The 14,297-nt window shown below is 45.5% G+C and overlaps 2 protein-coding genes across 5 annotated transcripts in view; one reads left to right on the top strand and one right to left on the bottom strand.

Annotated features, from left to right (window-relative positions):
- The window catches only part of AP3M2 (adaptor related protein complex 3 mu 2 subunit), a 33,671-nt gene that overhangs the window by 18,535 nt on the left and 839 nt on the right, over positions 1-14,297 (top strand). For 3 of the 4 annotated variants that reach the window (XM_006765536.2, XM_006765538.2, XM_006765537.2), the window contains exon 9: positions 2,174-2,690. In XM_006765536.2, coding sequence (XP_006765599.1) covers positions 2,174-2,274 — 101 coding nt within the window. In that variant the 3' untranslated portion in view covers positions 2,275-2,690. Of the gene's footprint in view, positions 1-2,173; positions 2,691-14,297 lie in introns of those variants that run through there. The other variant, XR_001514157.1, reaches the window with a different exon arrangement.
- PLAT (plasminogen activator, tissue type) overlaps positions 8,434-14,297 on the bottom strand; it is a 27,909-nt gene continuing 22,045 nt past the window's right edge. The window contains exons 8-14 of the mRNA XM_006765535.2: positions 13,898-14,072; positions 13,279-13,364; positions 12,209-12,404; positions 11,982-12,118; positions 11,633-11,773; positions 10,604-10,770; positions 8,434-9,322 (exon numbers count right to left, since the gene is read on the bottom strand). Coding sequence (XP_006765598.1) covers positions 9,164-9,322; positions 10,604-10,770; positions 11,633-11,773; positions 11,982-12,118; positions 12,209-12,404; positions 13,279-13,364; positions 13,898-14,072 — 1,061 coding nt within the window. The 3' untranslated portion in view covers positions 8,434-9,163. The remainder of the gene's footprint in view (positions 9,323-10,603; positions 10,771-11,632; positions 11,774-11,981; positions 12,119-12,208; positions 12,405-13,278; positions 13,365-13,897; positions 14,073-14,297) is intronic.

The following is a 14,297-nucleotide window of genomic DNA, read 5'->3' as shown; positions in this document are numbered from 1 at the left end:
ATTTGCCCTGAAGGGTGTCCTGGATCAGGGTGGGGGTCCCGCTGGGGTGCCTGGCCAGCCTGGGTGGGGGGCTGATGGCTGTTTGCAGGCTGACCAAGCCCCCCAACGGGGACTCTCACCCCATGGGGTTGTGGCCAACCTGGGTGAGGGGCTGAGGCCTGTTTTCAGGCTGGTCACAACCCCTTCAGGGTGGGGGGTCCCGCCGGGGTGCCTGGCCAGCCTGGGTGAGGAGCTGAGGGCCATTTTTGGGCTGACCACGCCCCCCGGCGACCCAAGCTCCCAACCTCTCCTTTTTTTTTTTTTCTCCTGGGTTTTATTTATCTTCTATAATTGAAACTTTGTAGCCTTGAGCAGAGCCCAGGGCCAGCCAGGGCAGGTGGGAAGCTTGGCTTCGTCCGTCACTGGGGGCAACCCAAGCCTCCTGCTCTCTCCAGCTCTGTGGCCGCCGCCATCTTAAATGGATTAATTTGCATACTCACTCCTGATTGGCTGGTGGGCGTGGCTTCAGCATAGCAGAGGGATGGTTCATTTGCATGTTTAACTTTTATTATATAGGATATGTAATCTTTAGTAAAATCTTTTCTAGCATATTTCTGGGGAAAGTTTATAATCCTTGCTTTGAAGTTGGCCTAAGGGACCTAAATAAAAGTGTCTGAGACACAAATGAGAAAGGAACAATATTGACTGGCAGAGGTGTTCCTGGGCAGTTGCTGAGTCATCCTAGGTTGTCAGTTTGGGCTTTCCTGGGTCTTCAGGGTGGGAATGCCTCTGTACTCTCAGCTGGTAATTGAAAAGAATAATTTCCTTTCCTTTCCCCCAATTTCAAAAGACTTTCACATTTGCTTTTTAAAAAATTCTCACCCAAGGATATGCTTATTGATTTGAGAGAGAGAGAGAAGAAGAACATCTATTGATTGCCTTATGTCTGTGCCCTGACCAAATATTGAACCCCCAACCTAGGTATGTGCTTACTGGGTATCCAACCCACAACCTTTCGATATATGGGATGATGCTCCAACCAGCTGACCCATACTGGCCAGGGCCACATTTGCTTTTGTTATCATTTAGAATCCTTGGGCCTACCCAAGTCAGTTCACTATAGTCTATACTTACTTCAAGATGATCCTATATAATAAAAGCCTAATATGCTAAGTGTCTGGTCGTCCAGTTGGCTGTTCAACCAATTAAAGCGTGATATGCTAATGATATGCTAAAGCCACTCAAGTGCTCCCTATGATGTGCACTGACCACCAGGGGGCAGACAGTCGACCGGTCAACCAGTTGCTATGACATGGACTGATCACCAGGGGCAGACACACTGACCATTAGGTAAGCTTGCTGCTGGGGTCTGGCCAATTGGGACTGAGCGAGATGGGCTGGATATGCTCTGGAGCCCTCCCTCGGTTCCTCCCTGGCTGGCCACCCTCCAGTGTCCCTCCCCAGCCCCAATTGTGCACCAGTGGGGTCCCTCGGCCTGGCCTGCACCCTCTCGCAATCCAGGCTGAGGGCCCCCTCCCCACCGAGTGCACGAATTTCGTGCACTGGGCCTCTAGTAGTAATAATAATAGTTTGCAGTTACTGGGTATTTACTGTGTGCTGGGTACTGTTTTAAGCTTTTTTCATCTATTATTCAATCTGTTGAACAATCCTATAAGATAGAGAGGAAATGATTTTAACTTTACATGAAGTTCCTATTTTTCTTTACCAAAGGGCTTTGTCTAATTTAAGTGATTAGAATTTACTTAAATTAAAAACTCTTTCATCTTAAAACACTTAATAAACTTTAAAGTTTTATATGGAATAATTTTTTTTTTTTGCTTAGTATAGTGAGAATACTTAAGAAGCATTCATTTATTCATTATTTTCCATTATTCATTCAGTGGTGATTTATTTCATCATTATTAATTCCTTGATCTTATCACTGTCAATTCAGGTTTTCAGTACAATAACTAGAGGAAAACACATGGTGCTCTTATTTTCCTTGTACCTCATTTCAGTCTGCGTATAACTTTCTGCCCTTCCACTTCAGGAACAGGTCCTCTAATACTTTTTTTTTTTTTGGCTCATGGCTACTACTATCTCTCTCCCACTCTTTGAATTGAAATGAATTTGAACAGTTATTCTACCTGCTTCTTTTGAATCATGCTTATGTCATATTCTTCCTTCCTTCCAGGACTCAAAGTGAACCGCCTGGATATGTATGGAGAGAAGTACAAACCCTTTAAGGGCATAAAATACATGACCAAAGCTGGAAAGTTCCAAGTTCGAACCTGAAGCGAGAGTTTTGCAAAGGGAACAGTACAAACACTTTTTCATTTCTTACTTGTCTAACAGTGTAAAACAATTTCAGCCTGTCTCCTAGGTCAGTCCCCTTCTGGACCTAACCGCTCCCATTTTTCCTCAGCCTTCAGTGCCATGGAACTAATCAAGGGAGAAAAGGGTCGCCGGGGAGGATGGGACAGAACTGAAACACAGTCAGCACCGTCTCAGTTCTTAAAGAGCTGGGCGATGGAGGCCAGGGGTACTTGATACCATATTTAACTGTTTTAATGTGGAAAACACTAGCATTTGTTACTTGCTTGGCTTTAATTATATAAAGCCAATGAAAAACTTCTTTGTTATTGTTTTTTTAAGGTGGAAAGAAAGTAAGGGAGAGAAAGAAGAGAAAGGGAAGGAGAAAATGGGAGGGTGGGAGGGAGGAAGGAAGGAAAGAAAAAGGAAGAAAGAGAGAGAAAAATAGCAAGAAAGAAAGGAAAGTTTGGAAGAGAATGAATGTTAGTCGAGCAAAAGCCAATTAAGGATCTCGTCTGTGAGGGGGAAGAAAGTGGAAACAGTATAATTAAAGAAGTATGAGCACACTAAAGTGAAAGTGGCAAGACAAGCAAGTCCCACATGAAGGAGGGCTGGAAAGAGTAGAGCTGAGTTTCTTTCCCATCTCTCTACTTTCATATATTTAAAAAATTAGTACTTCTAGAAATGAATTGGCAACTTCTTAAATCGAGTCCACTATTGATATGGAAAACCCCAGTAGAACCTGATTGCCCCTTAAAGACCAGGACTCTATCCCACCAGTTTTCAGATACTGGCTGCTGCTTGTCTTCAGTACTTGGTCATCTTCAGTGAGAAGGTGACTTGCCTTTTCCTGGTGGTGGTTGCCAGAAATGCCTCTTTTTGTAACCCAAAACAATTCTACTCACTTCACAGAATTCACCAGCTTTTGCCTGTTACCCGAGGAGAGTTTCAGAAAAGCCAGTCCGGGGCAGCCATATTCTGTATGTCACAGTATCGGAGTGTAGGTGGCCCGCTCGGTCCTCAGGAAGGTGTACCACAACTATAACCCAGTGATTTCTCCTTTTTAAAAAATAAAAATAAAATCATTTTAAAATTGATTTTGGAGGAGAGATAGAAACATCAATGATAAGAGAGTATCATTGATCAACTGCCTCCTTCACACCCCCTACTGGGGATCAAGCCCATAACCTGGACATGTGCCCTGACTAACTGTGACCTCCTGGGGCCACACCTGCCAGGCGATTCCTTTTCATGTGTCAGTGCTGGACTGGTCCTGGAGTCTAAGCCGTCTTGTTGGAAACTTTTTTATCCATAACCCTAAGTCAAAAGAATGCTTAAATGAGGATGGATTCATCCTTAAAGCTGCTCAATAAAGTTACTTCCTCGATCTTTTATTTTGTTCTCTATAATATATTTATTAACACTAGAGGCCCAGTGCACAAAAATTTGTACACTTGGGAGGGTCCCTCAGTGCTGCCTGCACCCTCTCACAGTCCAGGACCCCTCAGGGGATGTCCACCTGCCAGCTTATGCCCGCTTCCCAGGGGATCAGGTCTTAGCTGGCAGTCAGACATCCATCCCTCTGGCAGCCCGGGAGCCCTCGGGGGATGTCCGGAGTCAGACATCCTTAGTGCTGCCGAGGAGGCAAGAAAGGATCCTGCCTCTGCCACTGCATTCCCAGCCATCAGCCCAGCTTGTGGCTGAGCAGAGCTCCCCCTGTGGGAGTGTACTGATCACCAGGGGGCAGCTCCTGCATTGAGCATCTGCCCCCTGGTGGTCAGTGCGCGTCATAGCGACCAGCCCTTCCTGGTCGTTCTGCTGTTATGGTCAATTTGCATATTGCCCTCTTATTATATAGGATAGGTATCCGCCAGTCCATTTTTCTTTTAATCCTTCCCCCTTCAAAAAATCCCCCTAGTCTTTGAATAAAACTAATGTAGAAAGATGGGTCATGTTGATTATGTGTAAACCAGTTTCAGAAACATGGCAACTGCAGGATTACCTCAGGCTTTCCCAACGGGTAATTTTTATCCTAGTTTAGTGAGTCTATTACCCATTTAAATATTTATATAAGAGGCAGGTTTTTAAAAATCATAGCTTAAGTAGTGATATTGTTGTGCTTTGCTTCATGCATGGAGAAAAATGAAGACACATATTCTCCAAACCTTACAGTCTTTCTCTAAAGCCCTATTTCCAAAATAAGTGATTCTTTTTCTAGTTTTACCTTCCTACCTTCTGGACTTGTTTTTGCTGCAGAGCAATGTTGCTTTGTGGTTTTTCTCTGGGATAAATTGTGCACTATATGATGTGTTTCAGATCCCACCACTCCAAACTTTTCTGAGTGCTGTGTCCCATATACACACCTACCATGTGGTTGGTAGAATACGTCAAATTACTTCTCCTGAGGCTTCTGGAGGATTTTAATGTTTTACAGAAAACAACCAATCTTGGTCCCTGAATATTCTTAGTGTTTTAAGTCCAGCTGTTGTATTTCCTCCAGGGCAGCTCATCCTAATCTCAAGGGAGGATGTTAAGGGGGAATAAAGTATCTAGGGGATGGGAGCTGCAGGCCTTAGCACATGAAGTGACTCTCACACCACCTGTAGCAGAGCCCTGGGGCACAGCAGGGTGGCGCTGCTATCGCCTGGCAGTGTGTTAGCATAAGTAACGCAGGGTGGCTTGACCACGCTGTTCAGCTCCATGTGTTTAACATGTACAGAAGTGTCTTCTCTGTTTGTGTTAATAAAGTGGAGTTTTACCATCCTCCGTGTCCTGAGTGTTTTGTTGTTGGACTAACGACGATGCCATGCCATGTGTGTCTCAGTAGAAGCAGTAAGAAATAATTCAGGAGGGTCTTACTATTGTACTTTCAGCCAACAGACCTAAAGCCATACGTATGGTTTGATTCTCTAGTCATCTCTGGAAGACAGGGATATTGGTATTTATGTCATTTTTTTAAAAGAAATATTTTATTGATTTTTAGAGAGAGAGGAAGGGAGAGGGAGAAACATTGATGTGAGATGGATCGGCTGCCTTCTGCACTCCCCTCACCCTGTGGAGATCACCTGTGGAGATCGAGTCCACAACCTGGGCATGTTCCCTTACTGGGAATGGAACCAGCAACCTTCTGGGGCTTGGGATGACGCTCAACCAACTGAGCCACACCAACCAGGGCTTAATGTCATTTTTAAGGTTGTGAGAATGAACGATTAGATCAATTAAATTATTTCCTCCCAACCCCCGTGTGTAAGAGACAAAACCATTAAGGCTGCTGATGTCTGCTCTAGTTCTCTCCCCATCTTCTTGATCATGTTTGCTGATTAACTCAGACATGAAACAGGGCTTCAAGGTTCCCAGAAATCTTAACTGTAGTAGATATTTCTTGGAAGAGAAGACATAAGGAGTTTTGGTAAAGTAGACACTGGTGACTATCCCATATCTGTATTAATTTCGTTCTGTAGCCCTAACTGGTTTGGCTCAGTGGATAGAGCATCAGCCTGCGGACTGAAGGGTCCCGGGTTCGATTCTGGTCAAAAGCACGTGGCTGGGTTGTGGTCTTGATCCCCAGTAGGGGACGTAAAGGAAGTAGCCAATCAATGATTCTCATCATTCATCATTGATGTTTCTATCTCTCCCTCTCCCTTCCTCTCTGAAATCAATAAAGATATGTTAGTTTCGTTCTGTAAATCCCTCATGGCCATGAAGAAATTTTAAGACTTATTTCTGTTGACTTACCACAAGTGTTTAATATCTATTACTATTCCGATCTAGCTATCTTAGTCATTGTTAATATCTTTGCCCTTGGCCTGGCTCTTTTCCTTGCATTGGAGTGTGACCAGGTACATTTTATACATGCACTTCCCTATCTGGCCAGTAGGTGGTGACTCCGGGCCAGCAATGAGATGAACTTTTTGTTTGAATTTTAAAAGGTGAATTGAATATGAAACTCTTAAACTGTCCCCAAGATCCCAAGTACTGGGGATTGTGTGAGTCTTTGGCTTTCGAAGTTAAACATGGAACCAAAGTTTATGACACTTTTTGATAACCATATTTAAGATTGGGGCTCGAGTAGAAAAACAGTTTTAATCACCTGATTTCCTCTAGTCTTCACCCATTAAGGCTAATTGCACAATTACCTGAGAATCTTTCTTGTTCTTCTGGTCTATTGGCATCTATTTGTTTTATTATCTGGCTGGGGATAGTGAGGGGAATATATGATTTAATTTCCCGTTATGCTCATTTCCTTCCCCTGACAAGTTCCACACATTTTATCCCAAATTTCCTAACTCACACTGGCTAATGATGTGTTGCTCTTTGAGTGTATTTTAGTAAAATTCTGCCATGGAGCTCAGTCAGTGGCCTTCTCTGAGCAATTGTCTTCCTCCAGCCTGCGGTTTCCAGGACCTCAGTCAGAGGAACGCCGGGGCCTTTTAACTACATTTCCATCCCAGGAGGCCTGACTGCTTCAGTTCACTTCATTAACTCCACCATCTGAGGAAAAGCTGCTTATGCAAGGGGCAGGGGGTGAAACCAGCTGAATTCCTGCGGGAGATTCAGCACTGGGAGTCTTGTTTATTGGTGTCCTCTAGCCATGTTTTTCTGAGATGGCTGAAAGACATTTATCTAAAATAAAATCTGCCACTTGAACAGGGAAACTTGTAAGCAAGCAGTCCGAAGTCAAGAAATCTGTGACGAAAGTGTCTGTGGCCTGCAATTACTTAACTGATCCAGGGACCTCAGCATTTCAGGGAAGTTGGATTCTGCACCCCGCCCTCCCCACCCCCCATCACCAGCCCTGAATCCAGCTCTTGGGCCTTACAGAGTATCTTTCTTCCATGAGTTAAAACTGCTTTTCTTCTGAGAATCCCAAACTGAGCAAACTTACAACATCATGAGAGACAACTACAACCACCTTTTTTTGCCTCCAAGAAACTGTCAGCATATATACACAGCAGGAAGCATTGCATCAGCAGATTTATTCTTGGATCTGGGGCGTCAGTGATGCCTGCTGGGCAGCAGCCAGGTGTAGGGGTTATATAAGGAGTCTAAGAGAAGCAGAAAGCAGCACTCTGTAAGCATAACCTGTGTGGACTGGTCTGGGAGTTAATTCTTTCTGATGAACAGGACAGCCAAGTAGAATGGGGGGAAAATGGCCCAAATATTAGCTTCTAGTCCAGAGATGGCGAACCTTTGAACTCAGCGTGTCAGCATTTTGAAAAACCCTAACTTAACTCTGGTGCCGTGTCACATATAGAAATTTTTTGATATTTGCAACCATAGTAAAACAAAGACTTATATTTTTGATATTTATTTTATATATTTAAATGCCATTTAACAAAAAAATCAACCAAAAAAATGAGCTCGTGTGTCACCTCTGACCCGCGTGTCATAGGTTCGCCATCACTGTTCTAGTCTGAGCCAACAATTGGGAAGCCGCATGTTAGTTAGCAGGTCATGCTTAGGTTCTTCTTATTCCTTCATTGCTCCTTTCTAGCTCTGTGATTGCTGTCCAGGGAGCCTCTTTACCTCCCGCGTCTGCTGTCTCCCCAACCACATTTACTTAATATTCCTGAGGCATGCTTAGTTCATCACTTCCCTTGAGCAAAGGCTCCCTGTTGCCTACAAAATGAAGTCCAGGCTCACTTTGGCATTCAAAGTCCCCATAATCTAAATCCCAACCTACATTCTTTATGAACTTCACTTCCAACTGTTGAACTCAATTCCTCTCCATGCTCCCACTGCCTTTTTGCTAGATCTTTACTACTTCATGCACTGATATTCCTTGGCTCAGAATGCCTTTCCCACACCATACCAGTCCAAATCTTGCCCAATTTTTGAAAGCCCTACCTAATTCTAGTTTTTTCTTTAAGATTCCCCAATCCCTCCTGCAACTGAATTCCAGGAAAAGTTTCTTTCTGCCGTTTTGTGGTCCATCTCTGTTCTACCTTGTTATTTCTCTAAATAGTTTATTTGTCCCCTTTTTACTATCGACAGCCCCTAGCACTTTGCCTTGTATTCAGCAAGTATTCTGTATTTGTTGAATGAATGAAAGAAAACATTGCACATGATTTTAAAAAGTGAACATGAAAAAAATCATCTGTGTGATACTGTATATATAACAACTATTCCACTCCGGGAAAATATGTGAAAAATAAATTTGAATTTATTATTTTAGTACAGTATTATACAAAATTGTGGCAACAGAAAGTAAACACTACGATGAACTGACATAAATATGCTATCGCCTAGATGATCAGTTATTAAAATGGTACAATTCTTCTATTATAAAGGAAAAAAAAAACATTTACACTGTACACAAAAGGAATTCCCTCCAAGAGCTATAGAGTGGAGAAAGGGGGTAGCCAAATACTTGATTTAAAGGATGGTTTGAAGAACATGATCTGGCCTTAGGAGGCGCAGGCCTCTGCTCAGCTTCCTTGTGACTATAAATAGACATTCTGTTTCTAATGCAATACTTCTTTCCTGAAGGATCTAGCTGCTCTTTTATTACAGAGACATGCCTTTTTCTCTGTGGTCCCACTTCCAATGCTGTTCGCATGGATAGATTAGGTGGTTAGGCTTTTATTCTACCTATTTGCCCTGGATGGTGGTGTTCTGGGAGGGGTTGGCATTTATCTGTCTTTCCATCTCACAGAATACATTCTGATATCCGACCTTAATCCAGGAAAACTTCCAAAGAGGGAAGTACCTGTGAAAATATATCCTCTCCCCTCTTCTACTGGTTCTCCCCCCACTGGTACGGTGTGATGGCTTAAGGAGAAATCCGTGTGAAGAAGCGCCGTCTTGGTGTGTCTTCTGAAGTGGAGAAAGGTGAGGTCTGCCATGATGCCAGGGAATTGGGTGTTCTTGGTTATGGGCGCATGTTGTCTTGAATCCAGTTTAGGTAATTAGTAACCTTGGTGTATACACCTGGAACATCTTTCTGCCCACAGCCAAGACCCCAGCTGATGATGCCAACCAAAGTCATGTGGTTGTCCTTCATACACACCAAGGGCCCGCCGGAGTCGCCCTGCAAAAGGAGAATAGGTTAGTTGTTTGCAAAAACTGCTTTAGGTGGGAGCTAGGGTGAATATTTGTAGTGTTATGATTGTACTCTTCATAGTTCACAGAGGAAAGCTTTTATCTCCATGATCTTGATCCTCTAAGAGGATTAGACTGTATATTGTAAAGTAAATTTCTGAGATAATTGCTCAGACATTTCAGGCCTCAGCCCTGGTTTTAACTCCAGGCAGTTGTGTGGCCTTGGGCTAACTGTGCATCTGAAGTACCTCTCTTATCAGTATGAGAGAGATAATGCCACCTACTTGATGAGATTGTTCTGGGAATTGATTGGAAGAGAGCTTGAAAAGCTCTTGAGAACAATGTATGAGATTCAATAAAACTCTTGGTAACTATTTGCTGCTGTTGTCTTGCTGAATCAAAATGATTTTCGGTTTTGAACTTGAAGCTTGCAAATAATCATGGTTTCACTTTGCAGGCAACCTTTATGTGAGTGTTGAGCGAGGTGGTACAATGAAGAGTTCTGAAGAAACTCTTCAAAAAGAGACCAAAGGCTTGTCAAGGAACAAGGGATTCACAAAGCGTCCACCAAGTCTCCCAGGCAAGAGCCTGGCCTTCCTTCTCTTGGCACCCCTTGCACGCCTCCTCTCAGTGGTCAGCCTGACACACTGCAGGCATGAACATGTCTCATCAATAATAGATCCTTGGCTCTATTTGGGTCCTAATACACAGGCTGGTCTGTGTCCCATGGGCCAGTGTCTTGTTATCATAAAACAGAAGTACTGACCCCAATAAGGATGCCAACACAGAGAGCCTGACCATGGTTTCCATTCCCAGGTTATTGGACTGAGTGAGTTTTTAAACCTCGTTTCTCACAAACCATCTCTATCCTACTTCCCAGCGAGCTGCCATTCGTCCTTGCCCTGCTACAAAGCAGACTACGATCCTCCAGCACCTACGTACGTCAAGAATTTCTTAATTTGTTTTGCTTTATCCATCACTCCAATGGCCAATTAATTGCTTGGGGTTTACAGGAAATCCTGTACTAGGTGGAGTTTCCTGTGCAGACGCCGGGGAAATTTCCTATAGCTCAGATTTCTTATGTTTGGGTAACTTTGATCTTTCTCCGGTTGCTTCACTCTCAGAGGCCCTCATGCAGAATCCCCAGCACCTAACTAAGATGAAATCACGCCCTGCTGGCTGGAGGATGTCCCATGGTTAAGAACCTGATGGCCAAGGGACACTTTTACCCTGGGGTGGGCTCGGAGTATGGAGAGGCGCTCACGTTTACCTGGCAGGCATCGTGCAGGTTTGCTTGGTTCCCTCCACTGCGCGTGTCTCCAGCACACAGCATGTTGCTCGTGACGGTTTTGTTGGATAAATACTGAGACGTGCAGCGGTCGGAGGGATACAGCCTGACGTGCCCTTCCTTCAGCCGCTCAGAGTAGAAAGGAGAAGCTGAAAAGAGAGGAGGGAAAGCATCTTATGATTTTAGGGAAAGTTGTCAATCTTTTGGAAGGAGAAAGCCAACTCTTCTAATAATTGCTAAGATGTTTCAAGCTTTTACACATATTAGGTTGAGTCCTGGGACACAGCCAATATGTTCCTGTTTTACCCTATAAAAACAACGATTTTATAGAGTTTTATCCAGGGTTTCCCAATAGCAGCACTATGGCCATATAGACCTGAAGATCATTTTTGTGAGGGGCTGTCCTGTGCATAGAGATGTTTGGCAGCATCCCTGGCTCCTCCCCACTAAATGCCAGGATATACCTCCATCCTGAATTGTAATAATCGGAAATGCCATCAGACATTGCCCGATGCCTCCTGGGGGACAACATCACCCCAGGCGAGAACCACTGGTTTAACCCAATCTCTCATTTGATCATCATGACCAAGGAGGTAGCTAGTTCTGTCCCCATCTCACCAACAAGGAAACTGAAGCTTGGAGCCCTGTAACATATGGATCCAGGCAAGAGTCACGCTGCCAGCAAGGAGCAGAGTGGGGATTTGAGCTCAGGTCTATGGGCTGTAGCCCAGGATCCATACCCTTAATTACTGTGTGCTCTCTTGTGAGAACCTTCTTGAAATTTGAAGCTCTTCAAAGCACTGGTACTATTTGGACCTATTCAGTGACCCAGTGACCCATGATGGGTGCTCAGGACTTCACCTCAGGGGACTTGCCCACACTGACACAGCATCAGTGCCCGCCCGGGGCGGGAACCACTCTCATGACCACTTTCTCCTCTGTCTGGTCTATGACTGCAGCCCCTGCTGTCCTGCAGACAGGCAGGATGGGCCGTGACTTCCTTCCACTTACACGCCTCGTGCTTGCCGTAGCCAGAAAGCTCACACTCCGTCCAGTCGGGCAGCTGCAGGTCGGCTTCCGGGAGACAGACGGTGCGGACAGAGCCAGTCTCCTGGGCGCACTCGAGTGAATCCGATTTCAGCTGCAGCAGTGCTGGGAGGGAGAGCAAGGGAGAGAAAACCCTGTGTGCAGAGCTGCTTCTGTTTGGGGGAGGAAGGTGAGGGAGAGGGCGAGGGTTTGGAAGGAGGGGTGCGAGTGCACCTGTGTGCACGTGTGTGTGTGTGTGTGTGTGTGTGTGTGTGTGTGTGTGTGTTGCGGACTAAAGTTCTGAACTGGAGCAGGGAGAATAATGACATCTTACCAATGTCATTGTTGTAAGTGTCTTCATCGAATTCCTTATGAGCGATGTATTTTTTGACTTCAAATTTCTGCTCTTCCACTCCAGGTTCCAGCCGGTATGTTCTGCCCAAGACCACCTTAAGGTGTTGGGGAGGAAACCTAACGGAGAAACAGCCTTAGGACATTTTTCCCGTTGTGAGGTCTCCTCTAAGGAGGGCAGGAAAAGCCACTGGGCCTCTGAGTCCCTACCTCTCCTGGAAGCAGTGGGCAGCGGACAGGACCCAGCAGGAGCTGATCAGGATCCCCCCGCACAAGAACCTCTCTCCTGGCGACCTCCTGTTCTGGACAAAGATGGCAGCCTGCCACGGGTGGGAGGTGATGTCCGAGAAGAGTCCTCCTTTAATGCGAAACTGAGGCCGCTTGTACTGTCGCTGGCCACAGGTGGCTGGGTGAGAAGAGGACAGAGAAGAAGGATGAGGTCTGTGGTCCTGAGGTGAAGTCCTGAGCACCCATCTTGATTTCTTCCCTTGGGTCCCCTGAGTTTCTACTGGCTCTACAGGTTGGCACAGAGGGGTGGGTATAAAACCACAGCTTTCGTTTGTTGAGTACATGGTACATGCCAACACTGTACATACACCATCTGTGACCCTCACGACACTGAACTCCAGAGGCTGAAAACTTTTTGCCCAAGGTCACAATGGCATCTGGATTAGAACCCAGATCTGTCGAAACCCATAACTGGGGATCTTTCTGCTATGCTTCATTGCCTCTAGCTTTCTTTCTGCAGCCACTTCCTGGTTTAAGAAATAACGAAGCATTGCAACTTCCTCCTAGGGAATGTTTGCCCCATATCTTTCCCATCTACTCAGCCTTACCCATCCTTCAAGGCCCAGGTAAAATCCTACATCTGCACGAAGCCGATGTAAGACCCCCAAGCCCACAAGGTTCCAAGAAAGCTTACTGACACCACTCACTGGGGACTCACACAACCTTGCTTGTGACTTAACTGCCCAGTTAGACTCTATGTTTCTTGAGGAACATTGTAGCTAATCTGTGTTCACAGGAACTGAGTAATAATAATCTATTCTCAGACAATTTCCTGGGCATGGGAAGCGGATATCTACTCAAGGGTGTTAACCCCCACCCTTGCTTTAGTCATGGAAGCTCCCTCCCCAGCAAGGCCTGACCTTCCTGAAAATCTGACAGCCACACAATCTGAACCAGACAGATGTGAAGACACAGGAAAGGGCAGAGGAAATGGTCAAGAGGGACAGGGCAGTGGGGCTGGGCAAAGGGAGGTGGCCAGGGGCCGCCCTTACAGCACTGGGGGATGTCACAGTATTCCCATGTCAGCTTGCGGTCCTTCAGCACGTGGCACCAGGGCTTGGCATCCCCATCTGGATTCCTAGATGATAAAGGGAGTTTAAGGTTTTAGATCACCTTTTCAATCACCTCTCAAGCCATGGAAGAGGGGAAGGGGGCTCAGTGAACCAATGGCAAAAACAATGAGCTGGGAGGGAGGATACTGAGTTCTGGACTCGGCTCTGTCACAGACCCCATCATAGGAAAACAACGTTCACGTCAGCAACATGACATGCTCATCTCCCTGGGTCGTTGGGCAGGACTGGGGGCTGTGCTGTGAAGAAACTCTTTCAATTCGGTGGAATAACAGTGCCATGTGTGAGCGGACCAGATGAGGGCTAAATGGCGATGGGAAAGGACCTTGAACTTGGGATTTGGGTTGAAAAACCGGTGGACTTTGCTTTTCATAATAGGTGTTATTCTAGCGAATGAATAGGTTGGACTAGATAATAGCCATGGTTTCTTTCCTCTCACTGGGTCTTTCATATAACTTTAGGCATCAACTCTTTTCCCATCCCACAGCCCCAATCTTGTCCTTTGCACAGACCTGAGCCCCTCGGATGTTGTGCTACATACCGGCAGTAATTGTGCTTGCCCAGGCCCAGTGCCTGGGCGTTGGCCTTCCACGCTGTGTTAATCTTGCCTACCAGGACCATGGAATTCCATGGGAGGCAGGAAGCACCAGACACGGTGAGGCTGTGCGTACCACGGTATGATAATCCTTTTCCAAAGTAGCAGTTCCCATATTTTTCTGAAACAGAAGAAATCTCAAACTGAAACAAAACCTATTAACTGCTAAAACGGGCAAGCTGGAGTTTGCAACAGGGCCTGCAATGTAGCCGCTGCTTGGGGAATCGAAGGCAGCCAGCCTGCTAGTGAGAAGGGTGTGATAGCATCCCATCTCCCCTTTTTCTTTTCTTCAAGCCCTTTTCTTTCATCCTCACCCAAGGATGTTTTCATTGCTTTTTAGAGAGTG

The sequence above is a fragment of the Myotis davidii genome, unplaced genomic scaffold, assembly GCF_000327345.1.
Source record: "Myotis davidii unplaced genomic scaffold, ASM32734v1 scaffold93, whole genome shotgun sequence".
NCBI classification, from domain to species: domain Eukaryota; kingdom Metazoa; phylum Chordata; class Mammalia; order Chiroptera; family Vespertilionidae; genus Myotis; species Myotis davidii.
The sequence above is the reverse complement of the archived record's forward strand: the minus strand, read 5'-3'. Positions and strand labels throughout refer to the sequence as shown.